At 38.0% G+C, this 15,699-nt stretch overlaps 1 protein-coding gene across 1 annotated transcript in view; it reads left to right on the forward strand.

Moving 5' to 3' along the window:
* LOC128697422 (protein CASP) overlaps positions 1-11,052 on the forward strand; it is a 50,572-nt gene extending 39,520 nt beyond the window's left edge. Inside the window, exons 6-9 of the mRNA XM_053789068.2 lie at positions 1,043-1,189; positions 4,830-4,952; positions 8,989-9,150; positions 10,140-11,052. Of these exons, the coding sequence (XP_053645043.1) occupies positions 1,043-1,189; positions 4,830-4,952; positions 8,989-9,150; positions 10,140-10,388 (681 nt within the window). The 3' untranslated portion in view covers positions 10,389-11,052. The remainder of the gene's footprint in view (positions 1-1,042; positions 1,190-4,829; positions 4,953-8,988; positions 9,151-10,139) is intronic.
* Positions 11,053-15,699: the final 4,647 nt, after the last annotated feature.

Below are 15,699 nucleotides of genomic sequence, written 5' to 3' on the forward strand. Positions count from 1 at the left end.
TTCAGAGTGGTTGTTTTGTGTATGTGTGTGTGTATATATATATATATATATATATATATATATATATATATATATATATATATATATATATATATATATATATATATATATATATATATATATATATATATATATATTTATCAACATACATACACATACATACATACATACATATGTACAGTGGAACCTCTGTTTTCGTTTGCCCTGGTTCGTCAAATTTGGTTTTCAACGACTCTTTTTTGTCAAATTATTGTCCCAGTTTTCATTCACCTCGGTTTTCGTCCACCATACTGAACGTGCCCATCTGCCCGTGCCAACACAAAGAATCCCATGCACGCATTCTGAGTCAGTCTGGCTTTGTTTCTCATCGAGTGAACATTACCCTGCGCATTCTTATGAAACATTTTGTAATAATCCATTTTTTTTGTGCTTGTTTATTGAGTGTGTTTGCTAAATAAGCCACCATGGGGCCAAAGGAAGTTCCGAGTGCCAGCCCTTTGATAAAGGTGAGAAACACGATAGAATTCAGTGGTGGAAGAGGGTGGTAGTGATGGTGGAAGAGGGTGGTAGTGATGGTGGTAGAGAGTAGTACTGATGGTGGTAGTGGTTGTGATGGTGGTAGAGGGTAGTTGTGATTGTGGTAGAGGGTGGTAGTGATGGTGGTAGATCGTGTTAGTGATGGTGGTAGAGATGACCTCTCCTCCCTTTTCCCTCCTCGCCGTCTTCCATACGCCAACAAGAGTCTTCAATAAAGGTAAAAGTGATGTTAAATGTTCATTTATCCATTTCATTAGCACTTTATATTTATTTCTAATTGTTTTCTGTATGTAAAACTATAGTTATTCTCTATAAAATGTATTTTTTATTAATATTTTTGGGTGTCTGGAATGGATTAATTGGACTTACATTATTTCTTATGGGAAATATTCCTTCAGTTTTCGTTGAATTCGGTTTTCTTCAGACTCTCTGGAATGAATTAAAGATGAAAACCGAGGTTCCACTGTATATCCTTGTACATATTTCAAAAGTATATCTGTTACAGATAATTGAAAATCTTAACACTGGGCTTAGTGAGGATGGAAGCACTCTTGAGATGACTCTTAATATGCGTGATGACTCACTCAAGCTGTGGAGAACAAGAAGACATCGCATCATATATTCAATTACTAACTGTGCTGTTAGTTTAAAGGTAAAAGAAGCAAATGAAAATTCCACCAAGGTGTTTTACATTGTGTGCAGTTTAATCTCAGGAATGCATCAAATTTGTAAATTTTTAGCAATATTGTTGTCTATATAGAAGCTGAAGTAACAATGAATAATTGCATTTTAGTGTTAGTAACAGTAATGATATACCTATCTTAAGAGTTGATGATCTAAAGGTTCTGGCAGCTGCACCCTGGGCTCTTCCCTCCGACAGTGACCTTCGAATATTGTTCCCATAGCTGTATGTAGGGTGAAATATGTAGGAGATAAGAATATGACCAAACTGTTATATGTTCCACTATAGCACAAGTCTGTCTCACACGAGATGTCACATGACTACCTGTGTTGGGTGAAATCACCCACATCATGACATCCCAAAAGTGTTCATAAGAAATTATATATAACCTGATTGGATTGCTGCAGTATTTCCCTAGAAGACAGTACTAGGAAGTCTGCTTAACCTTAGCTTGTGTAACTTTGAGCCATGATGACTGCGTTATGGTAGGGGCAGAGCTTCGTTATGACTTGATGAAGCTCTACACAGGGCGAAACGTTGTTCCAGTTCAAGCTTGTTTCACAATTTCTTGCTTTATATTATCATCTGCCATGTCATCTGGATGCCCATATCCGATGGCTTGACTGAAGATACATCGTCTTTTTCACAATGATGATTCACAGGGATGTCATACTTCTGTTCATCATTTCAGCTACATTTAAACACTGTCCTTGGATACATTAATGTTTGACAGTTCTATCACATATGCTAGTATATAACCTCCAGATTCATAGATTACTTCACATGCTATAGACTGTTCTCAACACTTGGTAGACTTGGCTCAAAATTACCTGACTTATCACCATCACTTGTTCATAAAGATTCACATGCATCATTCATTATTAATGTCTGCATTTAAAGAACATACAACAGTAGAGAGAATTACTGATGATACGTCAGTCAACAAGGTCACGGAGCTTACACTTCAGTGAAATGTGACCATTGCTTCAGTCCTCTCCTTAGTTTCTATCTTATGGGTAAATCATTACTACTATTGTTTAATTTGTCATCTGTGGTTAAATGAGACCACAGACTAGTGTTGATACTGATGGATACCTCTGCTAAGGCTATTTCCATGCATATTACATTTTTACATTGCATGAACCCTTCTCTGCAGCTGACTCCTGCTCTTATGGCCATGACAACTTTAAATAATGCCAACCTGACATGTGCCCTTGTCAGAGAATCAAAGTTCCCTTGATTAGGATATGTTCTTAACTTAATTCATCCTACTGGCTGTATCATCAGGCTAAGAACTTGTTAACTATCTTAATTAGAATGTCTTAAAAGGTCAGAATTTTGTTTTTCCCATCATGAACCATGTGGGGCAGGATTTTTTTATACTATTCACAATAATTGCACAGACCCATTCTCTCATATCACAACTTATTTGAGTAAGCTAAGCTCATGACATAAAACTACATGAGGGACCTTGGCCTCAATGATATAGCTCATTCACACTCGTGCTCCTTTGCACTTCCAATATCACTCACATTGATCTTGGGCGCCATGGTTACTATCGAGACAAGAAAGGATAATGAAGCAATAAAAAATTGATTCACTAACACAGGCTGAGTATGGTTGTGGATGCATATAAATGTACCCCAAGCACAAGGAAGGTTATGTACTTTATGTAGGCCTCCCCTTGAAAAATAAAAAGGAAAGAGCATTTTTTTTTTTAACAAGTTGGCCGTCTCCCACCGAGGCAGGGTGACCCAAAAAGAAAGAAAATCCCCAAAAACAAAATACTTTCATCATCATTCAACACTTTCATCTCACTAATACATAATCACTGTTTTTGCAGAGGTGCCCAGAATACAACAGTTTAGAAGCATATACGTATAAAGATACACAACATATCCCTCCAAACTGCCAATATCCCAAACCCCTCCTTCAAAGTGCAGGCATTGTACTTCCCATTTCCAGTACTCAAGTCTGGCTATATAAAATTAACCAATTTCCCTGAATCCCTTCACTAAATATTACCCTGCTCACACTCCAACAGCTCATCAGGTCCCAAATACCGCATTCTTGCTGGAAGTCCAAGCCCCTCGCTCATAAAACCTCCTTTACCCCCTCCCTTCAACCTTTTCGAGGACAACCCCTACCCTGCCTTCCTTCCCCTACAAATTTATACGCTCTCCATGTCATTCTACTTTGATCCATTCTCTCTAAATGATCAAACCACCTCAACAACCCCTCTTCAGCCCTCTGGCTAATACTTTTATTAACTCCACACCTTCTAATTTCTACACTCCGAATTCTCTGCATATTTACACCATGCATTGCCCTTAGACAGGACATCTCAACTGCCTCCATGCTGCAGCATTTACAACCCAAGCTTCACACCCATATAAGAGTGTTGGTACCACTATACTTTCATACATTCCCTTCTTTGTCGCCATAGATAATGTTTTTTGTCTCCACATATACCTCAATGCATCACTCACCTTTTTTCCTTCATCAATTCTTTGGTTAACCTCATGCTTCATACGTCCATCCGCTGACAGGTCAATTCCCAAATATCTGAAAACATTCACTTCTTCCATACTCCTTTTCTCCAATTTGATATCCAATTTTTCTTTAAATAATTTAATACCCTCATCACCTTACTCTTTTCTGTGTTTACTTTCAACTTTCTACCTTTATACACTGTCCCAAACTCATCCACTAACCTTTGCACCTTTTCTTTAGAATCTCCCATAAGCACAGTATCATCAGCATAAAGTAACTGTCAATTCCCATTTTGTATTTGATTCCCCATAATTTAATCCCACCCTTCTCTCCAACACCCTAGCATTTACTTCTTTTACAACCCCATCTATAAATATATTAACCATGGTGACATTACACATGGCTGTCTAAGATCCACCTTTACAGGGAAGTAGTCTCCCTCTCTTCTACACACCCTAACCTGAGCCTCACTATTCTCATAAAAACTCTTTACAGCATTTAGTACCTTACTACCTATTCCATATACTTGCAACATCTGCCACATTGCTCCCCTATCCACTCTATCATATGCCTTTTCTAAATCCATAAATGCAATAAAAACTTCCCTACCTTTATCTAAATACTGTTCACATATATGCTTCAATGTAAACACTTGATCTACACATCCCCTACCCACTCTGAAACCTCCTTGCTCATCCACAATCCTACATTCTGTCTTGCCTCTAATTCTTTCAATAATAACCCTACCATACACTTTTCCTGGTATACTCAGTAAACTTATTCCTCTATAATTTTTATAATCTCTTTTGTCCCCCTTCCCTTTATATAAAGGAATTATACATGCTCTCTGCCATATAAACTGATTAATGTGGCATGTTCACCAAAAATATGCTGCAGCTTTCTGACTGTGTAAATGCAAAAAAGTGTTAAAAGTTTGCATGTTAACCAATAAAAGCATAAGGGGCCAGAGCCTGGGTGTCACAGCAGGTTATGAGTCTTTACACATGCTGGTGTTAAAAAATATAGGAAGGAATATTAGTCACCATTATAGCTATTGTCAGTCGGCTTCACTAGGGTACCATAATTGTCCATAATTATTTTTTTTATCTTTTATCAGGATTTTCGCTTGGCTGGAGGACTTTTGGAGCGCTTAATACAGGAAGATCCAAATTCTGCTGCTGGACTGTACTCTGCACTTGGACGACTATGTTTACAACTTGGTGATGTAACTGCAGCTCAGGTAAAGGGCCATTCTAATACAATAAGCCCTCTAATTAATGGACTAATTGGGGGTAGTGGGTGGCCAGTAATGGCAATTGTAGAGGTTAGAGAAAAGATTGTTTTGCCATGATTGTAACAGTAATTAACAATTCTGTGACCAGAGGACTTTGTCCATTGTTTCCAAGTTTATTGACACAGCAGATTTTGTTCCATATTTCCTTTGTCTGTTAAATGGAGGGTTTACTGTATCTCAATTCTTACTAGTTTGTAATCTGTACTATAAGTGCTTTTAAAATTTGCACCCTTAATTGTACTATGGTTATGAATAATTGTAGCTCATTCCGTATTAGTTGACCGTTACGACAAGACCCAGAAAAGATTGCTATTAATTTATTTTACTAGAGGAAACAGCCAACTCTGAATGTACAGGATGAGGAAATGAGAAAAATCTTATGGTAAATTGTTTGCAGTCAATATAAACAACAGTGACAAACATATGTTGAGGTAGACATGGGAGGAACATGGTGGCTATAAAGAACATAATCATCATCAGTGAAGATACTGACAAAGTATGTTAAGTACCATGAAAAGTACATCAGTGAAATGAAAAACTTCAGCATACCTGGCCCCTGCTCAGGGTTTGAAACCATCAGTATACATAACTGCAAGAGCAATCAAAAGTGCCTGAGAAAGAGAGAAGAAAACTTCAGAAAGCTTATTTATTTAGACAAAATTTCTCCATTTCCAATCCTAATAATCCCTGCAAACTGTGACCTTGATTTCTCATACATAATATATATTACAAACATGAAATTACAATCTTGGGCTCCTATTTCATTTCATGCATAATATATTCTTTACTAATTTTCTCTAAAATCTTTTATTTCTTATTTTATTTAACCCGTAAACGGTCCAAGCAGATCTATGTTCAAATGTGTAGTGCTCCAAAAGTAGATCTATGTTTTTTTTACATATTTTCAAATATAACAAAAAAAAAAACAAAGTAGATCAAAGTTTTTTTACACATTTTCAAATGTAAAAAAAAAAAAAGATCTACTTTTTTTACATACTTTCAAATGTTGAAAAAACGTATACAGTGGTCCCTCGTTGTTCGTAATTAATCCGTTCCTGGAGCCGTTACTATAAACAAAATTTACGATTTACGAATCAATTTTCCCCATAAGAAATAATGTAAATACAATTAATCCGTTCCTGACACCCAGAAGTATTAAAACAAAAAAATTTTTAACATGAAATATGCATGTAGTACATAAACAGTACAATGGGAAATGATGAATGAAACATTAACAGCATAACACTTACCTTTATTGGAGATTCTTCTTAGTGTATGGGAGACTGGAGGAGGAGAGAGAGTGGATTGTTTATAGTTTGGAAGGGGAATCCCCTTCCATCAACACAGGTACCATTTTCTTTTCTGGGGTTGCTTCTCTTCTCTGTTTCTTAATGCCACTAGGACCACCTTGAGAGTCACTGGAGTCCTGGCTCACAAAATAACTGTGGAGAGAGCTCTGTTTCTGGCGTCTCTTTAACACTTCCCTAAAATGGCCCAAGACTTTGTCACTGCACATGTTGCCAACCTGGCTTGCAACAACCTTGTTAGGGTGATGTTTCTCCATAAAGCTTTCCATCTTACCCCACATAGTAAAAATCTCTTTAATTTCTGAAGAAGGCACCTTCTTCCATCACTCTTCCTCCTCCTCTGCAGCAAGATTCTGAGCTGCGATGTGTTGCTCTTCCTGCTGAAGCTCTTGCAGCTCCTCAGTGGTGAGCTCTTCATTGTGGTCTTCCACCAATTCTTCCACATCCTCCAAACTCACATCCAACCCCATGGAACTCCCCAGTGCCACAATTGATTTTACAACAGACATAGGCTCATTAGGGTCAGTCCCAAATTCTTCAAAATCCCTCTTGTCGACACAATCTGGCCACAATTTTCTCCAGGCAGAGTTCAAAGTCCTGGTAGTCACTCCCTCCCAAGCCATACCTATAAGGGTTATGCAGTGGAGGATGCTGAAGTGTTCTCTCAAAAATTCCCTTAGGGTTAAGTGAGTGTCTGTGGTCACAGTCAAGCACCTGTGAAACATTGCTTTTGTGTAGAGTTTTTTTAAGTTTGTAATAACCTGCTGGTCCATGGGTTGGAGGAGAGGAGTGGTATTCGGGGGCAAGAACTTTACTGTGATGAACCCAAACTCCTCGAAAATTAGGTCATCCAAGTTTGGAGGATGAGCAGGTGCATTGTCCATTACTAGCAGGCACTTGAGATCCAATTTCTTTTCCAGGAGATACTCCTTCACACTAGGGCCAAACACTTCATTTAACCACTCGACGAAAATTTCCCTCGTGACCCATGCCTTACTATTAGATTTCCAAAACACACACAATTTACTCTTCATAACATTGTTTTTCATGAACACTCTGGGATTTTCAGAATGGTACACTAGTAATGGCTTCACTTTAAAATCCCCACTAGCATTAGCACAGAACATTAGCATCAGCCTGTCTTTCATAGGCTTGTGTCCTGGCATTGCCTTTTCCTCTTGTGTAATGAAGATCCTCTTTGGCATTTTCTTCCAAAAGAGGCCTATTTCGTCACAATTTAACACTTGTTCAGATTTCAGTCCTTCAGCCTCTATGTACTCCTTGAATTCATGCACATATTTTTCAGCCGCCTTGTGGTCCGAACTGGGAGCCTCACCATGCCGTACCACACTGTGTATGCCAGTACGGTTCTTAAATCTCTCAAACCAGCCTTTGCTGGCCTTAAATTCACTCACTTCACCACTGTTTGCAGGCAATTTCTTTACCAAATCTTCATGCAACTGCCTAGCCTTTTCACAAATAAACGAAGTCATAAGAGTATCTCCTGCTAATTGTTTCTCATTTATCCACACCAATAATAACTTCTCAACCTCTTCCAGTACTGGTGATCTCATTTTTGTCAGCATAGTTACTCCTTTTGCAACAACAGCATCCTTTATTTCATTTTTCTTGGCCACTGTGGAACATAAGGTTGTGTAGGGTTTCTTATACATCCTGGACAGTTCGGCCACACTTGTACCACTTTCATATTGTTCAATGATGGTTTTCTTAAATTCATTCGTATTTCTCACCTTCTTTACCACAGGCTTGGCACTAGGAGCTTTCTTTGGAGCCATGGTAGCTTATTTAGTACTGGCAAGCACTAAAATAAATGGAATACAGTGGACCCCCGGTTAACGATATTTTTTCACTCCAGAAGTATGTTCAGGTGCCAGTACTGACCGAATTTGTTCCCATAAGAAATATTGTGAAGTAGATTAGTCCATTTCAGACCCCCAAACATACACGTACAAACGCACTTACATAAATACACTTACATAATTGGTCACATTCGGAGGTAATCGTTATGCGGGGGTCCACTGTATTATGAAATATTTCGCTGGAGCACGTGAAGGGACCTTCGCTCACTGGTAAACAATGCCAGACTGGCTGCCGCCCTGGCTCACGCCGTGGGTACGCGTCCCGGACGAACTACGACTCGCGAGTCAACCTATGAAAAGCGAGTCCATGTTTATACGAAAATACCTCTATGTTTGGAGGGATATGTTGTGTATCTTTATATGTGTATGCTTCTAGACTGTTGTATTCTGAGCACCTCTGCAAAAACAGTGATAATGTGCGAGTGTGGTGAAAGTGTTGAATGATGATGAAAGTATTTTCTTTTTGGGGATTTTCTTTCTTTTTTGGGTCACCCTGCCTCGGTGGGAGACGGCCGACTTGTTTAAAAAAAAAAAAAAAAAAAACCTCTATGATTGGCGAATTTTACGATTGCCGGGAACTACGAAAAGCGGGGGACCACTGTATATACGTTTGGACCGTTTATGGGTTAAATGTTCCGTTGATTATTAACACATGCTAAATTTTCACTAGTCAAGTATGTTGTCCCTATCATCATATAATTCTTTAAAAAAATAATACAGTACACTTAGTGTATTTAGAGTTACAGTATATCCAAAGATATTTACTGTTTTAATAATTTTCAAATTTTATTTCAGGACACATTCAATCACTACCTGGAACACACACCTCCACCTCCACATCATGATCCTGTTCAAGGCCTTTTGCATTCTGCATATATTTCTATAGCTCAAAATGCATTTAAAGATGCTGCTGAGATTTTGCAACAAGCCCACAAAATCAACCCCAACAATGGACTGGTAAGCCTTACCTTTAGATATCACCATACACTAGTGTATACAGTGAATGTACATGAATGGTATACAGTACCAACAAGATGAAAATTAGACACATGCCCAACATCTGTGTATCTTTATTGTAGATGTTTCACCATCCACTGACTTTATCAATACAAATTCGAGGACATAATTGGAAGACAGTAGAACTGTATACCAAAAGGTGAGGTAATCAGTCTGAGGCCTCAACCTTGGAGTTGGTGTGAAGAGTACTGTAGTCATGAAGAATCTGGAGCACAGGCAAGAAGGCTCATATATAATTTTTTCATATATACAGTATCAATGTAAATTCATGTACAGTAAAATCCAGTATGGTTGAAAAGTGTAGATAAGCTGACTTCAGTCATGTTCCTCAAAACCTCAGTATTTGCTCTTGTACAAATGACAGACAAGGAAACTTATTTTGCCATACAGTATTTTTTGAACTTATAATGTGGCAGGAAAGTGAACATGTTAAGCATATTATGAAAGGAATAATGGGAGGTTAAGAGAGCAAAAAATAAAATAAACACATGAAATGAAAGTTAAATAAAGTCCCAAGAAGGATTGATGAAATTAAGCCTTAGTGATATAGGTTAATGAGATGCATACTAAAAGTATGATTCTTAAGTTCAAGATTAACAGTCTTGGATATGTGAAAAGCAGGCATGAGATTTACAATATGACATGGCATCAGTGACTAGAAATTGTAAAATCTAGGGTTGTGCTAAAAATTATGAACAAAACTTATTTCTAACAGGCAAAAAATGAAAGCTAGAGACAGAAATCTGTCAGGTCAATTTAATTTGAAAGTGAATCAAACTACAGTATTAAAAAATTTCCTGAGTTGGGGATAAATGGATTTTCTAGCTCTTTGTAGGTATCTATATCATCTAAATTAGTTTAAACATATTGTAATTGTAATGTAATTCAGTAACTTTTTTTAAAAACTTAACCTTAATTTTGTTTTGCAGGTGATCAACAATTTAGGAGTGTGCTTTATGTACACTGGTCGTGTTCGTAAAGCCATCAACCTAGTGGAAGGTGCTGTCTTTTCACAGCCAGAAAGATTTCTCCATGAAGCCATTGTGTTAAATTTAGCTACTATGTATGAACTGGAATCATCCAATGCTCACCAAAACAAACTGAAATTACTTAATTTAATTGCACAGCATAAAGGCGATTCCTTTAACGTAGCAGCGCTAAAGCTTCAGCCTCAGTAACTGGTAGTATTAATAATCTCATAAGAAGCAGAGATGTTTGTTTCGAATATAGTTGATCTATTATATCTGAAAATCACTGAAGGTTGAAATTCTTTACATATCCATGATATGAATATATTTTGGTTTTCATTTAGGAATAGTTTAAAACTTTTGTAAGTGGAATTAAAATTAAGTAAATAGTATGGTTAGTGTGAAATGTTCCTCATTCCAGTGCTCTTTAAGTATAGTGTTTTTATAAAGTAACCTAAAAATTATTATAAGGAAGAGATCTTCAGGTAAATACAAATATAAAAGTTATAGCTGTCATTCTAGATTATTATAATACATATATTCATATTATTCATGAGAGTGTTACAGCCATAGGGGTCATACAGCTCCTGGGAAATGGAAGATAATCAGGTTTGATTTAAGGAAGGGAAGGATAATTCATGGCAGTTCTTAGACTGAGCCCTTCACCGAGTATTGTGTACCCTCCTTATTTGTATGTTTAAATTTATTAAAAGTAAATTGTAAATAAACAGTTAACAAATTCTTAGGCATTAAATTTAAAAAATTGTAATGTATAAGAAATTTTAACACTGTTAAAAAGGAAACTAGCAACAAATTGTGCCCTCAACTTGCATATAGGTAAAATGTATCTGTTAATAAATTAGCATTAAATAAATTATTGTTTACTTGATGTCAAAATAGTTTGACATGTATTATGTATGTAGAACATCACAGTTTCAACTCATCGGGTGAGAGCCTGAAAAATAACTGAAAAGCTCAATACAGCAATACAAAATTTGAAACATTTTAGTTTTTTTTTTTTTTTTTTTTTTGTAACTGGGGATAAGTTTTTCTTAATGTTGCAGGTCACTGAAATATTTCCTCCCCAGAGTGAATAAGGACTGCAATCTTAATTAAATGCTACTCCATGCATTACATTATTATAATCATGGGGGAGAGCTAAACCCATAGGACTATAAAGTGCATGTAGGGGGGGGGGGTAGGTATTCAGATTCAATTCAGGGAACCGGAGCACAGATCCAATTCCCTAGATCAAGAGCTCCTCACCAGCATCAAGGAACCTCCCTTGAGGGGTCCATGCATTACAAAAAAAGCTGAGCTTTTAACCCTTTGAGGGTTTTGGTCGTACTAGTACGTCTTACGCGTAGGGGTTTTTGACGTACTAGTACGCATAAATTCTAGCGGCCTCAAATCTACTGGGAGAAAGCTGGTAGGCCTTCATATGAAAGAATGGGTCTATGTGGTCAGTGTGCACAGTCTAAAAAAAATCCTGCAGCACACAGTGCATAATGAGAAAAAAAAACTTTGACCATTTTTTTGGAATAAATCAGCGACTTTGCAGTGTATTTTCGTATGGTATTTATTGTTGTATTCTAGTTTTCTTGGTCTCATTTTATAGAATGGAAGACATATTACAGAAATTGAGATGATTTTGACTGGTTTTACAATGAAAGGTGCCTTGAAATTGAGCTCAAAGTAGCAGAAATGTTCGATTTTTACCAAACTTCAAAAGTAAACAAATCGTGCCAAGCGTGCAATACACGTCAACTGGTGAGTCTAATATTCTTTCACAAGTGCACCAATAATATTTATACCATTTTTTACACTAATGCAGTAGTCTGCATAACAGTAAATCTTATATTTTTTGTGAGAATAAAAATTCAAAGTGGAAAGCAAAAGAATATAAGAGGGGCCTTGAGACGTGACTAATGACTAGAGGAAATGTCATTTTAGTTCCAGGAATGTCTTTCTTGTTTATTCTGGACCCTATTCGGAAATTGGCATCTTTTGAAATTTGTGTGAAATTGGCAAAATTGCTAAATTCTGACCACTGTACTGGATAGTTAATTTCATAAATGGGTGGTTTCTTGCACCCATTCGATAGAAAAAATGGAGTTCTAGCGAAATATTCATGTTTTTTGTCGACTAGTACAGTGAAATTGGCCGAAAATGGGGCTCAAAGTGGGCAAAATCACCGATGCGTAAACATCACCGAGACCGCTAACTTTGCGAGAGCATAATTCCGTAAGTTTTCTATCAAATTTTAAACTTTTGGTGTCTTTATGATCGGGAAAAGAGTCTCTATCTTTTCATAAGAGAAAATAATTTTTTTTTGTTTAAATTTGGCCGACCCTGAGAACGAGTTTCGGAGAGGGCCTGTCGACCCTCAAAGGGTTAATTAAAGCTTCAGCTTTACCCAGCAGCTGAAGTATTCGTTGCAAGTCCTTCATCAATCCTGTTGTTTTACTCAAACTCTAAACCTGTAAGGGGATGTAGCCTATTAGAAGTATGAAATTCCATTATTTTAACCAATGAGAGAAAACTTAGATTACAAAGTTTGGTACATTTCAGATGCCTAGGATTTTGTCGTTTCCTAATTTTTTTTTTTTTAACATATCGGCCATTTCCCACCAAGGCAGAGTGACCCAAAAAGAAAGAAAAAACTTTCATCATTCAACACTTTCACCATCACTCGTACATAATCACTGTCTTTGCAGAGGTACTCAGATATGACAGTTTACATGCCCCTCCAAACTGCCAATATCTCAAACCCCTTCTTTAAAGTGCAGGCATTGTACTTCCCACTTCCAGGACTCAAGTCCAGCTAACCAGATTCCCTAAATCCCTTCACAAAATATTATTCTGCTCACACTCCAACAACTCATCAGGTCCCAAAAACCATTCGCCTCCAGTCACTCCTATCTAACACACTCTTGCATGGTTGTTGGAAGTCCGAGCCCCCTCGTCCACAAGATCTCCTTTACCCCCTCCCTCCAACCTTTTCAAGGACGGCCCTACAGATTTATACACTCTCCAAGTCATTCTACTGTCCCATTCTCTGTAAATGACCAAACCATCTATACAACCCCACTTCAGCCCTCTAACTGATACTTTTAGTAACTTCACACCTCCTCCTAGTTTCCACACTACAAATTCTCTGCATAATATTTACACCACACATTGCTCTTAGACACGACATCTCCACTGCCTCCAGCCTCCTCCTTGCTGCAGCCTTTACAACCCATGCTTCACACCCATATAAAAGTGTTGGTACCACTATACTCTCGTACATTCCCTTCTTTGCCTCCATGGATAACGTTTTTTTGTCTCTACAGATACCTCAATGCACCACTCACCTTTTTTTCTTCATCAACTCTATGGTTAGCCTCATCTTTCATAAACCCATCTGCTGACAAGTCAACTCCCAAATATATGAATACATTCACTTCTTCCATACTCCCTCCAATGTGATATCCAATTTTTCTTTATCTAAATCATTTGATACCCTCATCACCTTACTCATATCTATGTTCACTTTCAACTTTCTCCCTTTACACACCCTCTCAAACTTGTCCACTATCCTTTGCAATTTTTCTTTAGAATCTCCCAAAAGCACAGTTTCATCAGCAAAAAGTAACTGTGTCGACTCCCATTTTGTATTTGATTCCCCATGGGTTTATGAAGGATGAGGTTAACCAGAGAAAAGAAGGAAAAATGGTGAGTAGTGCTTTGAGGTACATGTGGAGAGACAAAGAACGTTACCCATGGAGGCAAAGAGAGTATAGTGGTACCAACGCTTTTATATGGGTGTGAATCATGGGTTGTAAATGCTGCAGTGAGGAGGCAGTGGAGATGTGTCTAAGGGCAATGTGTGGTGTAAATATTATGCAGAGAATTCATAGTGAGGAGGTGTGGAGTTAAAATTATTAGTCAGAGGGCTGAAGAGGGGCTGTTGAGGTGGTTTGGTCATTTAGAGAGAATGGAACGAAGTAGATTGACTTGGAGAACATATAAATCTGTAAAAGGAAGGCGGGGTAGGGGTCATCTCCGAAAAGGTTGGAGGGAGGGGGTAAAGGAGGTTTTGTGGGCAAGGGGCTTGGACTTCCAGCAAGCGATGCGTGAGCATGTTAGATAGGAGTGAATGGAGACGAATGGTTTTTGGGACCTGACGAGCTGTTGGAGTGTGAGCAGGGTAATATTTTGTGAAGGGATTCAGGGAAACCAGTTAGCCGAACATGAGTCCTGGAAATGGGAAGTGTGTACAATGCCTGCACTTTAAAGGAGGGGTTTGGGATATTGGCAGTTTGGAGGGACGTCTAAGCTGTCGTGTCTGAGCTCCTATGTAAAGACAGTGATTATGTATGAGTGATGGTGAAAGTGTTAAATGACGAGTTTTTTTTCTATCTTTCTTTCATTTTGGGTTACCTTGCCTTGGTGGGAAACGGCCGATGTGTTAAAAAAAAAAATTCAAATTATCAAATTAAGAGCTAAACCTGCAGGGGTCACAATGCAGCAAAAACTTGAAGCTCGTTTTATTATAGTTACATTCATGGGGAGCACTAAACCTATGGGGGTCATACAGCACCTGTGTGGAATGGGAGACATTCAGGTTTGATCCATGGAAGGAGAATGCATGTTCAATTCCTTGGATCAAAAGCCCTTCACTGGCTTCATGGAGGCTCCCTTAAGGGGCAATATCAGTAAAGTATGAAGTTCAAAAATTAATGAACTATGCCATTTTTACCAGCAATACTGATTACAACTATTATTACAATTATAATGAAGCACTCAACCCAATACTGAAAAAATATAGGAAAATGTATCATTTGTTTTATTAACGACTCGTTGTCCTGCATACACAATGACTCAGGGATTATGGATAATTTTAAACCCCAGTTCTGTAGATAGTAATGAGCCAGCTCTTTTACACTATTTTTTATCACACTGGCAGTCTCCCAATGAGGCAGGGTGACCTGAAAAATAAATACTTCAACCATCATTTACTTAATCACTATCTTGCTAGAGGCACATAGATACTACAGTTCAGATGCCCTTCCAAACTGCAAATATCCCCATCCTTCCTTTAGAGTGCAGGCACTGTACTTCCCACCTCCAGGACTCAAGCCCTGCTAACTGGTTTCCCCTGAATCCCTTCACAAAATGTTACCTTGCCTGCACTCCAATAGCTCATCAAGTCCTAAAAACCATGTCTCCATGCCACTTTCCACAGCAGACACTACAACTATCAAGGTCCTCAACAGAATGGGACAAACAACAATCTCTCTCTTCAACCTAGGAGCAGCAATTTAAAGGGAGAAAATCCCCAAAGGCAAAATGGATGAGAGTGAATTATTTATTATTATAATCAAGGGGGAAGCGCTAAACCCGGAGGATTATACAGCGCCTGGGGGGGATGTGGAAGGCATTCAGGCTTAATTTGGGGAACTGGAGCACAGATCCAATTCCCTAAATCAAGAGCCCCTCACCAACATCAAGGAACCTTCCTTGAGGGGCGGATGAG

Source organism: Cherax quadricarinatus, chromosome 44 (genome assembly GCF_038502225.1).
Source record: "Cherax quadricarinatus isolate ZL_2023a chromosome 44, ASM3850222v1, whole genome shotgun sequence".
NCBI classification, from domain to species: Eukaryota; Metazoa; Arthropoda; class Malacostraca; order Decapoda; family Parastacidae; genus Cherax; species Cherax quadricarinatus.